The sequence below is a fragment of the Temnothorax nylanderi genome, unplaced genomic scaffold (assembly GCF_030848795.1).
Source record: "Temnothorax nylanderi isolate EJ_2023f unplaced genomic scaffold, tnyl_v1.0 TNYL_tig0044_pilon, whole genome shotgun sequence".
Lineage (NCBI taxonomy): Eukaryota > Metazoa > Arthropoda > Insecta > Hymenoptera > Formicidae > Temnothorax > Temnothorax nylanderi.
In genome coordinates, this window is record NW_027249106.1 from 53,328 (window position 1) to 74,545 (window position 21,218).

Sequence of the window (21,218 nt, forward strand, 5' to 3'; positions counted from 1 at the left end):
ACAATTTACTTGCCACCTCTTGCCATCAGAGTTTTCTCCTTTTTCTATTGTAATACTTGTTTGATTTAAATAAAACTTTGGGAAAAGTACCAATATCATAAAAGAGATATTTTGTGATAACTTTTCCATTGTTTTTTTCGCTATATAAATACATAAACGGAACGCATTGCCAACTTGCCTCTTGTGCCAACGAGCCCCCCGGTCTCCCCTATCTACAGACGACATCTAATGTATGTCTGTTGTATCACGTAACAACTCTTGTACATTCGTATAAAATACTCTATTAGGATATTCAAATATTTCTTGCCACGCACGATAGAAATAACATTTAGTATTCCTAATACCATCGTGTCATTGAAAATCATCACTTAATAATCTTAAAAAGACGAACGTAATTCCTTATATCGTGTAAAAAGTTCTGTTGTCTTGTTACGCGAGATGCATAGGAAACATTGGTGCATTGCGTTGGCATGCACGTGTTCAACGTAAATCTTTAAGCATTACTGATGCGGCCGTATGTACAGCAAACAGCAAAGGGAGGTTGACGCCAGATATACTTTCAAGAATAGGAACAGAAGCCTTGAGACATTGTATGTACCTTTAAGAAATCTCTATACCGACATGAGAACATAAGAATTGCGTAGTCAATCTCAAGCTATGTTCGTTGGCGGGTGTTCATATGTGTGCATATACAGGGTGTTCTATTTAAAACAGTACGGTCGAATAACTTGTTAAGGGAGTTGATGAAAAAAATGTGCCGGATGAAAGTTGTATGGTTCGGAAGGGGCCAATATTATTAGATTTTATAGATCCGAGGCCCGTGTGTTGGGCTCCGGTAAGGCCCAAGCCAAATTTTTTAAATAGAGATATCTCTATTTTTACTATATTATTGTTTTCCACTAATTAATTTTAACAACTTTTGTCTGAAATATTTTTTTATTTGCTTAATATTTTTTAGATCCAGCTCCAATATACACACACACACACACACACACACACACACACACACACACACATACATATATATATATATATATACTTTGATGTCACGTAATGATATCAATTAGTAGATTGCCATGACAGAAAGGAAAAGAAAAGTACGAGCATCGATAGTGGCATCGATAGTTTAGCGGTAGTTGTGTAGACGGGATGTGTGTTGCAAGGAGAGTACACGGTATCTCTGGTAGGAAATCCGGTATCGTCATGTGCCCCCAGGGACGGTACCGTTTTATCGGGGGTCGCGCCGAACTGACCCGCGCCAAGTCGCCAAGGTACAAAAGAGATATAGGCCAGCGGTTTATCCACCAATCACCCCATTGCATCTTACCACTAAAACGGTGTGTTGTGTATTGTACCACCTTCCTGCCGAAATTTCTTTTCGTATGTACATGTATTACTTGAGATAATTTACCGCGACGCGATTAACGACAAACTTACACAATAGGTATCGTTTTTCACTTATTCTTCTTTCCCCCAACTTTCGAAATGACAATCGGAAGCCGCTGCTTCAACGTTAATTTCCTTCGTGTCTTCGGTCAGTGCGAAACATGTAAGATTTGAACGAGGTTTATCTTTCTCAATTAGGTATTCTTTTCTTGATCAGTTCTGTAAGATACAATGCGTTTGTTGCAAAAATTATCAAGTTTCCATTCAAGATTTCAAGCTAAATATTGCGCTTGAATACTGTCGTTCTCAATATCGCCCCACTCAACAAGTTATGAATTTTCCGGTCAGAAGAATACAAGTTATCTCGGTACAATTAAATTTCATTCAGTCAACATGTCGCTTATAAATGCGTTATCATAAGTGAACGAGTGCTGCCTGCAAATCTACGATCAAGTGCTTCATATAACAAAACTGATGAATATAATCTATTAGGAATATATAAATTTCTTTGTATTATTAAAAAATATATCAACTAAACTATCTTAATCGACATTAAATTTGAATACATATAATCATGAACCAAGAATCGGGGAGAGATTTTAATCTAAAATGTCACGAGAAATATACCCAATACACAACTGCATAGACCTGATCCAATTCAGATATTTCAGCTATTTTATGGAAAATAAATAAATTGTTTAGTTTACACATACTTTGTAGCAGTAAGATCAAATGGAAGGTTGAAGCATTGTAAAGTCTATATTTCCTATCGGTACACAGGCATGTAAAACACACAAGTTCCGCGATCGAGTAACTCTTCTCGAGTGCGTACAGTCAGTGAAATCGGGAAATTTTCTGTTATAAACTTCCGCACGAGGAACACAAAAAGCAAAAGGAAGACTACAGAATGACTACGGAAAGGTTCTGTATCCCGTAGGTAAAACGAATGGAAAAGAAGAACGAAAAATACACAGATGCGAAAAGAGGAATGTAAATAGTATAGTAAACGATAGAAGTAGAACGATGATAAGAAGGAAGAGAATAATGAGAAGAGAGAAAAAGAGGAAAAGGAAAAAGAGAAGGAACTGTAGTAGTAGTAGTAGTAGTAGTAGTAGTAGGAGGAGGAGGAGGAGGAGGAGGAGGAAACGTATGGGCATGCATGCAAAGATGCAGGCGTATATAGGCATACAGATAAATAATCGCCGCAGTCGCGATCACGCGCCCACCACCGCCGTCACCGCCGCCGCCGCCGCCGCCGCCGCCACCACCACCACCACCACCACCACCACCACCACCACCACCACCACCACCACCACCACCATCACCACCACCACCGCCACCACCACCACCACCGCCGCCACCACCACCACCACCACCACCACCACCACCGCCACCACCACCACCACCACCACTGCCGTCAAAGAAGGGAAGTGGGGACGATACAACACAGCGCGGCCGCGTGTGCAAACTGCTTTTGCAGAGCTTCGCTCGGCATACGGCGAAACGTTTCGCCTTGTGCTGCTGCTGCTGCTGCTGCTGCTGCTGCTGTTGCTGTTGCTGTTACTGCTGGCTGCCGACTACCAACTGTCGACTGCTTCTCTTAGTCTGCCTGGCGATCTTTCGCGCGCTTAGTTTCGACCGCGGACGAATCTGCGCGTCGCGCCGCGAAGCAAACTCGTGGAGGATCGACAATCATGTCGTGAATCTAACGAGCACTCCATCAAAAACCGTGGATAGCTAAGAAAGACCGATATCTATCAACGCTGAGGATGCTGAGGTAAATCGCGAGAAATCCATCCATGTGTATTCTTGGAAATATTACGAAATTGGCTGCAAAAAAAAAAGAGTCGAGCGTGGAAGGCGCGCAAAGGATTAAACTATGTGTTGTCAAAACACGAGGATCCTTCAAAATCGCTGCTTGTGCAATGTGCATTTTGTTTTGTAAAACGCGCGTACACACCACGTGTCGCGATAATTCGCGACTGGTGGGTTCAAAAGTGTCGTGCTTCGACCGATGAATCAAACGAGGATATAAATATTCGCAAAAAGCTAAGGCGCAATGGGACAAATATAATACGCAAACAATACCACCGTTACGTTTAACGCGAAACTTTCAACCAGCCACAGGTGTTTGAATCGATCCATTTTCGCGTCTCATGGGGTATCACGATACGTAGTTGTCATAATCTAAGAACCGCGTACAGGTATTTTACAAGATTCAATGAGATTTGGCATATAAAGAGAAAATAGTTGAATCACCCGAAAAAACTCGTTATTATTTGCATATATAAAAAGGTCTTTTAATAACAAAAGAGATTTGCCGGGACGGACAAATAGATGAGATCATAAAGTTCCGTGACGTTTTAATCATGACGTTTGAATAAACGAGAAAGAAAATACATACCGATCAACGGACAAAAATATTCAATATAAATATTCAAACAATTCAACATGATGATTTAGCGTTGAATTTAAAAATATAAATTTTACACTAACAATATCAACTTTTGTAGTCTATATAGTAGAGCATGTGCACATGCGTGAAATCACGGTGACAATGTGAAACAAAATTCAGTTTTTTATTGAAACACAGAAATCATCTCCAACTTGATGCGAAAAGATAATGATATTATAAGCGTTTACATAGAAAATATAATCAACTAATAGAAGCTGATTCTTGCTTCGGACAATCGAGAAAGATACAAACAAAAAGGAACGGTAGAGCAAAAATTTTCCATTTTTGAGATAAAAAAATATCGATCAAAAACAGAATAACGACGTGATGTTACTAATTTAAAAAATATGTATGTAAACAATACAGGGGAATAACCCTCATTCAACACACGAGCCGATATATAAAGTGATGATACGTATCGTAATTTATTTTAATTTTCACGGATACAATAGGCAAATTTTCTGTTTTGAAAAAGTAAATTTTACACTAACAATATCAATTTTTGTAGTCTATGGTAGAGCATGTGCACCGAGCATGAAAACACGATAACAACGTGAAACCAAATTCAGTTTTTTATCGAAACACAGAAATCATCTCCAACTTGATGCGAAAAATAAATTCCCATTCTGAAACATTCATATATATATATATATATATATATATATCTGTTTTGATGAAAGCATGTGTGCGATGCAGAAAGCAAAATCTATGACATGAATTTCGTTCAACAATTTCGTTCAGAGAGAACAGTGAACTGATATTGACACGTAATTCTCACCATCTTCCGCTATAGTTTACGTGGTGAAAACGAAGATCCAAATTGGATAAGAATCGGCACAGGCAGATGAAATGTGAAACACCAAGTCGGCACGTTGCAGACCTGGCGGGAACGAAGGCGGAAGTTAAGAAAGCTGAGGTGAGATTCACCGCAGGGATAGCGGCACGTCGGGAGAGCACCTGGCGCGGGCCGCCTGAGATGACGGCCTTGCGGCAGGATATCACGATATCCCCATATAGAACCTTCCTCTTGATGTCACTAATCGGATTATTGGTCCAAATCCATTCAACGACGGGTAAGTGTTTCTCCTGACGGTATTTATATTGACTCTATAGCTTCGCCTCGTAGCGAATCAATGAGAAAAAGCTTTAATTCCAACATTACATTTTGTTGTAAATCTTGTAAGAAATAATGATGTAACATGTCACATTAACGTATGATATTACATATCATAATGATGTAATTGGTACAACATTGTTACTTGATATATGATGTATGATGATAATATTTCGCCATCTTTCACATGCTTACTGTTTGCTTCAATGAAGCTTTGGGAATAAAGCTTCATCCATTACATTCTCCCCGTAATCGAATACACGAGTTGCTCTCTCCCTCTCTCTTTCTCTCTCCCCTCCCCTTTCTCTCGTGTAGCGTTGCGTTAGTAAAAAGAAAAAAAATATCTAAACAACAACGACATTAATGATGTAGAATTTCCTGTAATAAAAGTTTGTCGTCAAAAATTACGTCAAGATTTTTACTTGGGGAAACTCGCTTTATTTTATTAATTGAAAACAAAATTTACATAATTTAATTAAAAACTGGCTAAAACAATATTATTTCACGGTGACCGTGAATTGAAAAAGTTTCTCTCGAAACACATATAAAGATAAACTACGTGTGTCGTTAGATACAGCATTCTCCTTTGTGATCTGAGGTTTGGCCTTAAATATCACGAACAATTTGCAATATTGTAATATCTTGGTGTACAATTTGTAATTTGTGATTTCACAGAGCTATAATTTCCAACATCGTAATTTGCTGTTGCGGGCGCGCGCGGCTTAGCTGTTACATGTTCATCAGTTTAGTGCTTTGCGTTGTAGCGAACAATTCATGAATCGAACAAAACAAAACGCGATTGTGTCCGAGTATTTGCATATTAACCTTATGTACGGCAATTTCACACATTAGTCTAATACTGCACTTTTAGCACAATCTTTTTTATTTTGTATCAACACCTGCGCACATAATTATCTATCTAGCTGGCAAAGCAAAGTCATCGTTGGTCTTTTTTATTTTGTTTTTAATAATCAGAGAAAAATTAAATGCTGGATAGTGGCATCTAACCAACGATATTCGATTTTCTACAATATAATACTTGTACGATATAACTTTTGCCATTCCTCCTCGATCAATTTGCCTTTCGACAATTTGAATCTAAAATCATTGTAAAGCGCATATCACTTGCATCCTAACAAACCTAATATATACCGCATGTGTTTGCTTCTTTACGTTGAATTGAATTCGTGTCGGCAACAATATCGACAACGAACAATCTCGACCGACCGACCGACCACCAATTACATGCAATGCCAATTAAATTAGTTCTATTGACATTGCTGATTATTCGTAGAAATGCATAAAACGATTGACCGTCTTTGGACACAGATGCGGGTAAAGTGCAAATTAATTCAGCGTTAATTCAACGTTTGTACGGCGGCAACGTTTACATGCGCAAGCACAGACAACTGGAACGCGAGCTTATAATTTAACGAAGCTTTAAAATTTGACCAACATCCAAAGCGGTAATTTTAGAAACACGTTTATAGATCATAGATTTGGTGGATGAAGATAAATCTAAGCGGTCTTCTTATCAAAATCACCAAGGTACATATTCATTGAGATATCAGTCTAGTTCAACGTACCATAAATTACACATTTCACTTTTTATTCTTATCAACTAAATTTATTCCTTGCGATTTAATCTCAGCACAACGGTACGTCATGCAGCACATACAATCAAGTCGCATAAAGCAATTTTACAAGTAGTTCGAAAAAGCTCATCGAGAATAATTAAGGTTAGCAGATTGATTAAAGACTCGGATAAAACTACAGACGATACAGCGCCGGGCTGTTTTAGCGCTCTCTTGCCGAATCTTTGACTCTTGGCTGGCCGATCATTCTGTAGAGGAAGAGAAGAGGCTTTGCCGAGTCTGATATGGATGCGGAGAAGCTAAGTAAAAGGGACACGCTGAAACGTAAAGAGAGAGAGAGAGAGAGAGGAAAAGATGCATGCATGCATCCATGCATGCATACGATACATACATGCACGCACGCACGCACGCACGCACGCACGCACGCACGCACGCACGCACGCACGCACGCACGCACGCACGCACGCACGCACGCATGGACGCACGCATGGACGCACGCGCGCGCATGAAAGAGAAAAGAAAGAAGAAATAAAGGGGGAAGGGAAGGTATATATGAAGCAGGGAGACAGAGAGAAAGAAGAAAAGATGAAGTGAGAGAAAAGGGGAAGGGGGAAGAAAGCCTGGTGTAATGGAGGAACCAGTTTGCGGGTCAGTGCTCCGCATCAACGAGAGGCGCTTCAGCCTCTAGACGCACGGACGATGCCACCGCGACCGAGTGAAAGAAGGACGGGAACGGGAGACTCTGTGGGTCCTGTGAAGGACGTGAAAGAGGAAGAAAAGGCCCGCACGTGATAGATAGAGAAATCATATTTTGAGAAACTACTGCGATTTCGAAATCAGTCTGTGCTGTGCTCGCCGGCTTTCTATATTGTAAAAAGTAATAAGAAAAACTTAAATATGAAAAAAAATCACTTGAATTGAGATTCATTTGTTAAAAAAAAAAAAAAAACCCAGTACACTATAACAATTTTAATCAAGCCATTCAATCTCGCACTCTGTCGATCCAAATATTTACATGTTACACTACGCAATTGAAAGCTCCTTGTTAACACAAGATCTGAATATGAAAATACAAAGACGTGAAATATTATACAATATAATATTAGTCTTACAATTAGATAATATTACATACCGATATGTCTTGACTTTGAAAAGAGAAGATAACGTAAATAAAAATGAATATCATGTAAAAAAAAAGAGAGAAAAACAATATTTTTCAAAAAAATATGCCAGTTTTCAGTACGCATAAAACTGGTTCTATTAGCTGGGCGTGTATAGATGCATCGGATTAGCACCTCGGATCCGTATCCGTTGGCATGGGTAGAGCACGGTAAAAACAGTTCGACGAGCATGACCGAAGGCGCAGCAGTCTTGGGAGATGGCGAGCCCGCGATAAAACACTTGAGTTATGCGTACATGTGTGCATGCGTGCGTGCGTGCGTGCGTGCGTGCGTGCGTGCGTGCGTGCGTGCGTGCGCGCGCGGGCGCGTGCGGCTGGCTTCATATCCCATACGAAGAAAGTTAATATTTGAAAATCTCTAAGATATTGTCACGCGCGAGGATACCAATATACTAATTCGCTTCATTCGATGCAGATTCCAAGCATCCTCAAACAAGGCAAATCAAACGTAATTAATCAAGTTTCAAGATTCGAATCTAATTGACGATCGACGATAAAGCATGAAATATAGTTGGACAATGAAATAAAATGCGTTTACAATCGAAAGATTTATTTTATAATTTAATACTTGAAGATGATGTAAAATTTTATTGACGAGCAAGTAAAATTAGAGAGAAAATGAATAACGCTTTTCGCTAATCCTATAGTTGTATCAATTTTTCACGAGCGTCATCGTGTCAATGTGTCGAACGTTTATCCGGAAAAAATTCTACCGTCATTCGTAACTTTAAGCAACAATCTAAGCCAGGAAGCACAGCTTATATACTCTAGTCTCTAGTGGAATGTATTCCCATATGGAAATATTCAAGTGGATTCGTAGACTATAAGAATTAGCGATTCAGAATTATACTCTCGTTTTTATTCATCGTGTTTTCGCTAGCAACTTTGAGCATTTTCATCAAAATAATTATCTATTGTATATATGCCCTGAAAAATAATGTCACAGATGACATACTTTTTTCCGATGGACTTTTCGAGATTGCTAGAGAACTCGCGAGAATCGGAAGTGGTGGAAGAAGAGAAAGAGAAGAACAAAAGGGAGAATCTTGTGGTTTTGGTCAACCGGTCGAGTTGCGCCGTGTACGTGGGGACAATCTCTGAGCCTTGATGACTAACCGCGTGCCCGTCTTGTCCGGGCAAGAACTCGTCTCCCCTACGGCACGTCGCGAATACCTGCCCAGCGCTTGCTTCGGCAAGCACCGATCTTTTTACCACCTGCTACCGCACAATCTCGCGACATCCCGTGTTGTTTTGCCGATACATACCGGAACAGCCCAAGATTAAAGTTTGTGTACGAGGTTCGTAACCGAACGGAAAGGATTATATATCTTCATATACGTGGTATGTCTAGAGAGTAATGAGACTGAATTTTTTTTCTCAACAACTGGTAACACTGTAAAAACGAGACTGCGGTAGATCGAGAGCTATACATTAATACTCTACCTTCGGTGAAAATTTCAATTTGATAACATTAACTGTCCATTAACACATGTGATTTTACAATCATTTACATATATATGTATAACTGTATGTTCGTGGGTGACGCGACACGAAAATGTAACGCAAGAAAATCGAGCAGCGTTATGCCAAGTTTGACACGGCAAATTCTGCGTCAAATTTTAGGATTCAACGCGACGAAAACATTTTTTAAAAAGTTGAAACAGACTTACAGAGATATCGAGTTCTATCCCGGGCACAAGCTTTTTTGGTGACACAAGGCATTTTTAGATGGCCGTGAAACTGTGAAAGATGAACCCCGTTCTGGGCCACCAGTGACATAAACAATCTGATGATTCAAATTTAATTTAATTTAATTTGATCACCAATCATTCTCACTGTCAAATGTTGATCAGATCTGATGAGAGTCCTCACTTTTGTCACATTTTCCTCGGGTTCGTGCAGTGCTTGGTTGTCCAGAACGTGGTTCATCTTCACAGTTTCACGATCATTTAAAAATGCCTTGTGCCACCTAAAACCTTTAGCCCGGGGCTTAAACTCGATATCTCTGTATAGTCTGTTTCAACTTGTTAAAAAATGTTTTTGTCGCGTTGAATCCTAAAGTTTGACACGGAATTTGCCGTGTCAAACTTTTGCATAACGTTGCTCGATTTTCTCGAGTTCCATTTTCGTGGCCGCGTCAGCCACGAACATATACAGTTATACAAGTGATTGTAGAATCACATGTGTTAATTAATGTTATCAAATTGAAATTTTAACTGAAGGTAGAGTATGAATGTAGCTCTCGGTCTACCGCTCGTCTCGTTTTTACAGTGTTACCAGTTGTTGAGAAAAAAAATTCAGTCTCATTACTTTCTAGACATACCACGTACATGATAAACGGATTTAAAATAATTTTCGATCATTTTACCGTATTTAGACACGTTCTCGAATTGGCACGATAGATTTTAGAATTATCGGTAGTAATTTCAAAACTATTAGCCATTTTAAGCCGTTTATTAAGATTAAACGAAACTCACAAAAGCGGTCTCTGGTTTCCATAGTAATAAAACAATGCGATACAATTAATAAAACAATACAATTAATATAATTAATACGAATCCTCACATGTGACGTTTCAAGTACTTGGATTATATGAGAGATGATTGTACATGCGCCCGGCACATAAGCTGACACGGTGAGCACACACCGAGAACGCATGGGCACTTTAATCGGCAGGTTGCATTTCGCTGCATGCCAACATGCCTATAATGGATTCTATCTGCTAGAGCCCGTATCGGACTACGGATTAGGATTAAAATTGGATTGAAATTTGACCAATCGGAGCAAAGTTCACTAAACTTGAGATTAGTTTTCTTTATTTCAATTGATTAAATTTCAATCTAATCTCAATTTAAATCCGTATAGTGTGACAGAAGCCATGAAGACATTTTAAAAGTCCATCGCAATATACCTGTATTTAATTACCGTAAAACAAAACAACCAATTATACTACATTTTCATACTTTCCAACTAAATACGGTTAAAGACGTTTATAGCTTATCACGCAACAGACAACATAGACCTCGTATCAAGAAACCAAGTAATAAAAAACAGTGTTCCTAATTCTTGTCATTATCGTTTGTTTCAATGGAATCCGTAGTACGCGCCACGAGTAATTATGTTAAAATTTGAAATATAAAATGTAAAAAAGTTAATTTGCTGTATAAACTCTTTCATTTTTGCAAAACATGCATATACACGCATACTCTACGCGAGAAAAGAATTTGTCGTATATATTGAATCAATGTAAATCAAAATCAATTACGTAAGCAAAGAAATGTCGCAATTTTAATTTTAATTATCGTTATGTAAATAAAATAATTTGTAGTAAAATACTGGAAAAACTTGTTTTTGGTTGATGCCATCTGCTTTAAGTGACCCCCTAAAGGGGCCATTTCACCATCGGATAGACATATATAAACCACGCGATACAAAGTTATACTGTGACCTTGACAAAAATTTCCTTTCAAATCGTTTTAATTTAACAAACATTTTGAGACTTGAGAAATAAAAAATGAGAAAACTCGGCGAGAAAGGAATAGGATTTGAAGAATGAGTAGAAGAGAGGAAGAAGAGCGTAACTGGGCCAAACGGTGGCTACGCGTCGCAGTCTAGACACGCCGAACCGTGATGCCATTCGGCTCCGCACCATGCTTCTCTCCTCTCTCCTCTTTCTCTCTCTCTCTCTCTCTCTCTCTCTCTCTACTTCTTTCCCATCCTCCCCACCCTAACCTCCTCGTCCCTCTCCCTCCTCCTTCCTTCCTCTTCCCTCTTTTTCATCCTTCTGTCTTTCTCTCTCTCTCATCTTTCTCTCTTCTTTTTTCCCTTTTCCTTTCCTTTCCTTTCTTTTCCTCCCACCTTCTTCCTTCTCTTCTTTTTTCAATATCTCACCTAATCGCGAATATCGAATCCAAAAATTAATGTCAGACTTTTCTTTTCGCCCCATTAACAAGATAGTGGTAATAGTTCCACCGTCTCTTCCGTCTCTAACCGACGACGCGTGGCACGCTTCGTCAATTTGGCAAATTCGTTATTAAATAATTACAAATCGGCAAATAGAGCGGTTTCGAATATATTTCAATATATTTTCAAAGCATCAAGCTATAACAAAAGCAATAAGAAGAGAAAACTTTTGCGACATGCAAAACATGACAACACTAGTAACACATTTATACTATGTAATAAATGCAATGTAATCAACTATACACTATATAGCAAAATCATCGACGGAAAAAATGAGAGAGAGAGAGAGAGAGAGAAAATACAAATACAAGTAAAAGTAAAAGTAAAAATAAACATGTTACTAATAAAGAAAGGTATAGGCGATAATACGCAAACAATAAGAATGGTAATAGAAACAAATATTGCCTGACTTTTATGCAAAAGACTGCATATATATTATAATCATACGGATTACGAATTTAAATCGTTGGCCTTACACAATCGACCGATTGCAAACCTTAAAATATATCACGTGTTATCACGCGTGAATCATCAGGCGCAATTGGCACATGATCAACTAGTTTAGTAACGTAAATGTGGAAATGAGCCAACTTTCGAACGTGCGTTATTACGATTTTCAAACAAATATATCAATAAATGTGCGTCAACTATGAATATATCGCAATAATGAATATATCATAAAAACAACTATGAATGATACATTATTATTGTATCTAATCTTGCAAATAAGATTACCAGCTCTGCACTTTATTTTTATAAATATTTATTTTTTTATTAATAATTAATAAAAAGGATTATTTGCTCTTGTTCAGAGTCTCTTGTTGAATCTCCTTGGTATACAAACTTTTAGAATCGCGCGTGCTCGTCAACTAGTATATGTAAACCAATAGCGCAACTATTTTTCGACAGGATAGTCATACGAGGGTTGTAAATAAAGTAGTGGCAACAATGTCGTAAGACATGATATATATTTGAAACAACTCCAACTCTCTTACTATTGATCTATAGAGAAGCTAATTTTGCATTCATTATACATTCACACAAGGCAACACATCTGATTCTATTGAGTGACTTCGCGTGAGGAAAACGTCAAATAGAACTGTGTCTGTACGTGCAACGCCCTAAAGTATATTCGCACGATTAGATCAACGATTCTAGATCGAGATGCAGGTTGCAAAAGATAAAACTACAATAAACTCCTTGGGCCTATCCAGACAAACTTGCATAATTGCGCAACTATATATGCATACAGAAAATTTCTATATGCATACAGAAAATGATACAATCGCATTTCTATCTCAAGGACGCGTGTAAAATGCGATTGGATAATTTTCCTTATGTACACATTATAGTTGATCAATTATGCAAGTCTGGATTAAGCTCTTACTCGCGGGCAGTCGAGAATCCTGTAAGAATCCACAACAGTGTCCTATCGTATCAGACTGTTGCGAGATAAGTCAATGCCTATACTTTAGGAAACTCGTAGGAAAAGAAATCGATGAAAGAGCAACTATTTTGGCCAAACGTCCGTTCACACTAACATCCACCACGTACCACGTCACATCATACCGCGTGTTATATCGCATTCTCACTACGAGTATTATACAGTTGACGCAAATGCATGCTAAACGTGGCATTCCCGAAAACTGGAACGTAAACAAACGAGGCGTGATCATTCAATGTGAGAAGGAAATTAGACTATTAATACCGCGAAATGAGGCATTTGTCGGTTGCTTCGTCATTATTCCAAGCCTAAGCAAACATCATAAACGATTTCAGCCAAGTTTTACTTAAATTACCAACTCGGAAATTGTTATTTTACATAACTAATCGAATATCTTTCTATTTCTGTAATATTCCGTATATATAAATCTATATTTATAATATAATATATTAAAATCTATTTATAATAATGTTTGTTCTTTTATTTGATAGATAAAAGAAATTTGAATCTTGCATATATTTTATGAAGATCAATCTGTGTTAGGTGGTATATGTTGGTCGTCTATCAGTAACGGCCGTTGTAAAGAACTTCTATCGCAAGGTGTTACGAAAGAAAATTGTTGCGCATCTAACGCAGCAGCAGCGACTGCCTATTCCGACGAAGACCTGGACAGTGGAAGTCTCTTCTTCTGGAGAGTTCTTGGTGGTGGTGTGCAGTGTCGTCCTTGTCGAGGTACGTAACAAACTGTTACGTACTACTACTCATTGTGACAATCGTACAATAATTAAAATCGGCTTTAACTTTCATTTACTATTTTATCCAAATATTACTGCGTGCGTGCAGCATGTGTGCGTGTGTATGCGCGCACGCGCGCGTCTGTGTGTAACGTGCGTGATTTCAGTTTATTACTAAAAAAAAAAAAAAAAGAAAGAAAGCAGAAATTCCTTATCGATTCTATTATTTCTACATTTGACTAGTAACAACCGCGTTATCTCCAACATTTATTGGCTACGTTTACACCCTAAATTTAGGCCGCGGCCTATACCTCAAATTCGACCTAAATTATTTAGGCCGCCTGCTGTAAACACTTGATAGGCGACCGCGGACCTGGCTTCGGGTCAAGCTGCGTATTTTAGTGACCCGACCTGATGAAATAGGCCGTTATCATTTGCGATGTAAACGCGCGATCACGCGCGACGCGTCCTAAAAGCTTTATTTGTTTGTTCGGATTCGCTGCGATTCAGGGCGATCCCAAATACGACCCGTCAATTTTCAAGGTCTCATTCGGTGTAAACGAATGATGACTATCACCTACTTCGGGTCACAATATCGGGTCAGGCCGCGATCAGGTCGCTGGGTGTAAACGTAGCCATTATGGTATGTAAACCCAAAATATATAGTTACGAATCGTTTTCATTCGACAGAGAGTTGCGCGGAAGTGAAGTGCGAGGAAGGAAAAAAGTGCGTGGTACGTAGAGGAAGACCGAGGTGCGTGTGCAGTCCAGAGTGTAAAGCACCGCGTGGTGGTGGGCCGGTCTGCGGAACGGACGGCAAGAGTTATAAGAGCCTGTGTAGACTCAAAAAACGAGCTTGCAAGAAGGGCAGTCACGAACTCGCGGTTGCCTACAACGGCCACTGTCAAAGTGAGTATGTATAGATAAGTTGATCGCCTCCGTATTGCCTTGCAAAAAATGTTTTGCTTTAATTTGCGAAAAATCGCACCAAACCATTTTATCCTCGTTACATATTGAAATTTTTTGTTTACGTTGTATTACAGCATTATTCCTTTCGCCGAAATGACGATTGTGGTAATTAGGACGTAAACGCAATGAAACTGATAAGGAAGGAAACGATCGGGGTGGGATTGGTCTCTTAATACGGCTATTTATCGACACAGTAATTATTTCGTATTCAACCCTCGTGATTTAATGACCGCACATGCGAGAAAAAATATTTTTATCTCGTAAAACGTTGAAACACTAATAAATCATGGCGAAACGTGTTCGCACGCGATAACGACTCACGTGCATCCTGCGATCAATGCAAAAATCGGAAAATTGCACTTAATATATCGATAATATTAATTCATTCCTTCAAAAAATTCCTTTAAATGTCGTTATAAATCTCACAACTTTATACAGCTTCTCATTTTATCGTGTGTCTCAAATTGTTTACATTTACAAATTTAATATACTATAGTTTAATATCTTACATGGCTTATTTTTTAAGAGTAAACATTTAAAGACTAGACGAGCGCTTCGCGCGCGCTAGTTAGCTTTAATATTATACTGTTACTAATATTATACTATTAATCCCTTATAATACACATGCATACACATAACTGTCAAAATATACGATGACAGTCGCTCACGAAATAAGCGCGGCAAGAGAACCAATCGGCATCGTGGAAAAGCGACAATAATAAACTTTGATAGATTCGAGTATCGCGACTTTACATGTTTTTTTATTTTATTTTTTTTTTTTTAGAAAAATGGACAATGTAATAATGTTATAACGCTTTAACTGCGCACACGTATTAATCACATATGCCAATGAAGCTTGGAATGAGCTTAAGCGTCTGAAAGATGCAAACTAGCTGACACGCAATAAAAGTAAGAGAATAAATTATGATATTTTAAATCTAACATCTTTAAGGATTTTTAAAGTGGCTCGAGCCACATAACTAAACGAACGGGACATAATTAAATGAACGGAACCACGCAATTATTGTAGAAACCAAACAGCTGGTGACTGAAAATAAAAGTAAAGAAAGGCAATGCGTCTATCACGGAGGCGGTTTACGACTGTGCGTAATAACGTGCAAAGTGTCGAGCAGGTTCGTGCGCACGGGTCCGGTGCGGCCAAGGTCGGAGCTGTCTGCTGGACCAGAACCTAAGCCCTCATTGTGTGAGGTGCGCCCGCAGGTGCCCCCAAGCACTCCCGCACCAGGTCGTCGGCGCACGTCCCGTCTGCGGAGCCGACGGAAACACCTACAAGAGTGCCTGCCACCTGCGACTCGCCGCCTGCCGCGCGGGTCGCGCCATTCCCGTCGCTTATAAGGGTCATTGCAAACGTAAGTCTCTCTCTCTCTCTCTCTCTCTGTCTCGCGCGCGCGCGCGCATACATCCAAGTTTATCATCTTTTCTCGAAATTATTTATGAAATTTTTTTAATATCATAGAGAATAACTTTCAAAAAAAGTCTATTGCAAATTTGCGATCTAAACCGTTTTAAGAATAAAATAATCAAATATACGCAAAGGCAAGTCATTTTTTTTAATTGCTTCGCATTAAGAAATGAATAGCCCAGCTACGATTTTCTTAATATTTTACAGTGTCACTGATGGAAAAAAGAAGCATATATATGAAAAAAAGAAAAGTTTGTTTTATTGAGCAACAAACGAATAGTATAGTCAATCGCGGCTGCTGTTTCTCGTCGGAAAGGGCTTTATTATTCCATGTGTTATTTTGTACCAAATCCGACGAAACTTGGCGACAGGTATTATAAAATAGCCAAAACACGATGTCTTTAAACGTCAAGTCTTATGGGAGTAATAAAATTCAACAGCAAATTTCCAAGTTATCTTGGATTCAATATAATCCAACTATTGTCTTTTCTGCATTTTTAAAAAATGTGTACTGTTACAAAATTAAACAAAAGTTAAAAAATATCATTTTTTTATAAATTGATGTCTAGTTCACATACTTTATTGCCATTAATATATTCCTCCTTTCAATATGGTATCCTGTAATTATTCAACTAGGAGAACTGTGCCTAATATCGCATCCCATTTTTGAAAACCAAAATTTTGACTGAAAACTCCTATAAGAATATGACTAAACCGCATCAATTTATTCCAGGATTATCGTAATATGATCTCCATGAATGTTATTAAAAATACAATTATGACATACAATATATGCTGGAAATAGAAACAACTCAAAATAGGGCACATAAGATTGGTAAAGATATCCTTTTTTAACGATTAAGAAAGCCTATGGGCTATTTCACAGACTATTATGGTGGGATGATGTGGTCAGTGTATCCCGCCTGGTCGATTTACTGTCGGAAAAAAAATCTTTTTACTCATTGGACAGGAGGCTGAGGGAGCGTCAAAGGTATTCGCTAGAGGCAGACCAGTTAGGAAAAATGCGCGGTATAATAAACATTCCTAGAGGATGGAATTAGGAATACCACAAGAAAGAAACATAACCGATTAGAGCATCACAATAGTGGTTAGCAGGTTAGCAACGAATATTTCTCTATTTTGGAATGAAATTAGACACAATATCATACAACATGTTTTCATGATAGAAATTCGTTCTTGGTACATATCTTATTTTTGCTGTATTAATAACAGAAGACACCTCTTGCAAAATTTCGAAACCTCGTTGAAACTATAAACTGTCACGCTACATTTTGCCTGCGTTCGTTTATTCCCATTGGGAGCTATTGGGAAAATAAAATATATAATATACGTAACGTGTATTGTAGATTTTATTTTCCCAATAGCTCCTAATGTGAATAAACAAACGCAGGCTTTGTAAGTGTTCTGACTGAAATAAAACAAAAGATCGTCCAAAGCAGCGTTATTCAACAGTTTTTTACTGCTCATTGACAGAATGCAACACGTAACAGTCTCAATATCGTAGGGTGCGGAATTTGGAACAAGGACGATATTAGGCACAGTATTAGGCACCCCTATTATTATGTTATAATATTATAATATTAACTTGTATGAAATCTACTTATATATTTTTCGGATTCAGATTACAGAAAACAATTTTAACCCTTAAATGCCACCCGGGGTCCAGCGGACCCCAGACCCTTTAGAATGATATATTTTCAAATGTTCCCTCCAAAAATGGAGCTCATATTTATTTATTTATTATTTTTTATTTTTTTGATTTTGGAGCCAATATTTTAACTGTTGGCGATCTTAATTTTTTATAATAATAAGAGAAATAGGATCGACAATATACAATCAATTAGAATTAAAAGCCTTGCGATCCAAGCCTAGTTCTTTGACGGCTTTATGTTAGTTTCTGTATATATATATACTATATATATACATATAATTTTTCCAACAAACTGCGCGCCGATTACTGTCGGACTTTAAACCACAGTTATTGTTAGAATTAAAAACCCTTCCCTCCCCGGAATTAAATCGACTCGATTTAATTATCTAAAAACTGTAAAGAATTTTATTGCGAAAAAAATTACCTCAGCCAGGGTTCGAACCTGGAACCTCCCTCATTCCGTGTAGGGCGTCGTACCAATTCGACCACCGAGGCATGTGGTAATGTTTATCGCAATAACCGGTGATAATAGTTTGGAACGTCTTTCTCAGGCGACGTGAATAAATAATAATAAGAGAAATAGGATCGACAATATACAATCAATTAGAATTAAAAGCCTTGCGATCCAAGCCTAGTTCTTTGACGGCTTTATGTTAGTTTCTGTATATATATACTATATATATACATATAATTTTTCCAACAAACTGCGCGCCGATTACTGTCGGACTTTAAACCACAGTTATTGTTAGAATTAAAAACCCTTCCCTCCCCGGAATTAAATCGACTCGATTTAATTATCTAAAAACTGTAAAGAATTTTATTGCGAAAAAAATTACCTCAGCCAGGGTTCGAACCTGGAACCTCCCTCAAATTATATGTATATATATAGTATATATATATACAGAAACTAACATAAAGCCGTCAAAGAACTAGGCTTGGATCGCAAGGCTTTTAATTCTAATTGATTAATTTTTTATACTATGTTGAAATTGAAATTTTAACAATATAAGCATTTTATTCTCTTTTCTAAGCCTTGAACAACATTGAAAATAATTTTCATAACTAAATATCAAAAAATCAATAAGTAAGGAGACATTTTTCATGCTGGGGTCTTTTAGACCCCATGTGTCATTTACGAGATTCTCGAGAGGTGTGGCATTTAAGGGTTAAATCATTATTTAGAATTTTTGCGACTCTACGAATATTATCTTAAAATTAACGATTACTCCGCAAAATCCATAATTGCGGTGATGAAGAAAAGACATAACTATACAAGGTATGACTTCTGTTGTCGTGCTTTTCACGAGTGTCTGATATTATAAGAGAAAGAGAAAAGGCGTAAAAGTAAAAAACATCATTAGGAATACCACAAGGCAATCCGAAGATCGTTCCAGGAAGTTCATCGACCGGAGCGCGAGTTGCTGAGTCGCGAAAGAGAAAAAATTATTTAAAAAATGGAAAAAGATAAAAAAACGAGAGACAAAGAGCATCGTTTTCTGTACATTCCTATCGAGAAACTGCCATAAACAATCAACTTCGAACACGACACAACCGCTGATTATCAGTCAGATTGACAGATTTTTTTTTCCAGGAACTCATCGGGGATCCTTCGAGAAATATCACGCGATCCACACACAACCACCTGGCATCTTGATTATTTCAGATAGCATTCACACACACATACACACAGTGCCACGCGCGTGCAATTACTCTAAGAAGATTTATCATTTTCTCTGACAAAATTAACCACTTTGAAATGTTGTCACATATATACATACATAACGTATATAAACAAACAGAAAAGTATAGATTTAAAGACCGGTTGATAAACTAACTAATCATATACTAGTTAAATCATATAAATGTCTTTGTTTTTCCTTCAAATTAGACAAAGATAGACATATGATTTAACTATTAGTTAGTTTACCAACAGGTTGAAACAACCGGCCCCCGACACATAGTTATAAAGAGAGAAATCTCCCTTTCACGGCTTTCTCTAAATTACTCTGACAATACCTATAAAATAATCGATTATAGTCTTGATATTAATCATAAAGAAACAAGACTGTACTTATTATCAAGCAACATGTCAAAAATTAAAACTAAAGGAAAAAGATATGGTTATTTATCGATAATCTTAATACAATATCTACGAAACACGCACATATACATTTTCGTCGTAAAGGTAAAGCATGTAGAATGTTCAAAACGTATAAATTGTTATACAATTCGCGCAGGGTGTAGGTGCATTACGCTTGTTTGGGATTGTCGTCACATTTAAATGACTAAACTGCAGGAAACAATTCTGTCTGTTCGATACAATCAAAGACCATTTTTCTTAGTGGGTGAACAAATTTCGCACGTACTTATTTCGTAGGCTACTTAAGCGATGCGACTCTACATATTTTTTGGTTACATTTATTGTTATATAGACTCATGGAAACGCTGATGGAATCAGATGTGCAAGCGCATATAACATGACAATTATTGCACTTGTTAAGTTTAATTTGGATTCTCCGAGTGTGGACGCTTCGCAAAAAACAATATTATAATCATTTAATCAAAATATCGTCACATTCTGATAATAAATTTATCACGGTAATCTCTACTTGTATTTTTTAGCCGTCTCTTTTGTTTTTTATCTTTAATTTTTTATTATTACATAAGCATACCATGAGCAAAAAAGTATAGAGAATATAAATCTAGAATGTGTGACAATATGAAGAAAAGTAATATCGTTATCACAACCGCAAATGCAACCAACGCATGTTGATATGCTTGCAAATGTATATGTCCTTGTAACGTCCTTGCCCTCCGGGTCATTCACCGTATACATTCACGCACTTTCGCGCGCACGCGTGCACGCGCGCACACATACTCACTGATATACTTACACGTATGTATCTTCACATACGTGTGCACGCACTGAACGTATGTAATGTAGCGTGGCTACGCAACCTATATATATTAAAACCCGAGACACGCGGTCTTTTACGTTTTCGACACTTATCCTCGTGCTCTCCCACTCTTTGTGTGTGTGTGTGTGTGTGTGTGTGTGTGTGTGTGTGTGTGTGTGTGTGTCCCTGACTAAACTAAAAATAACTTTCAGCTAAACTGCTAAAAGAATTCGGTATGCATCGATCAGCATTCCCATCAGAGAACGAAAGTTCGAATCGATCATTGCCACATAAGAAATATGACCGTGTAATTAGATCAATATAATATCGTGCAAACTAGAATCGCAAAAACTAGAAATTTCATAATAAAAATCCTGTATAAAAGT

At 37.8% G+C, this 21,218-nt stretch overlaps 1 protein-coding gene across 1 annotated transcript in view; it reads left to right on the forward strand.

Annotated features, from left to right (window-relative positions):
- The first annotated feature begins 2,118 nt into the window (after positions 1-2,118).
- Positions 2,119-21,218, forward strand: part of LOC139771740 (follistatin-A) — a 31,110-nt gene continuing 12,010 nt past the window's right edge. Inside the window, exons 1-5 of the mRNA XM_071704725.1 lie at positions 2,119-3,163; positions 4,635-4,914; positions 13,681-13,869; positions 14,562-14,780; positions 15,974-16,210. Coding sequence (XP_071560826.1) covers positions 4,686-4,914; positions 13,681-13,869; positions 14,562-14,780; positions 15,974-16,210 — 874 coding nt within the window. The 5' untranslated portion in view covers positions 2,119-3,163; positions 4,635-4,685. The remainder of the gene's footprint in view (positions 3,164-4,634; positions 4,915-13,680; positions 13,870-14,561; positions 14,781-15,973; positions 16,211-21,218) is intronic.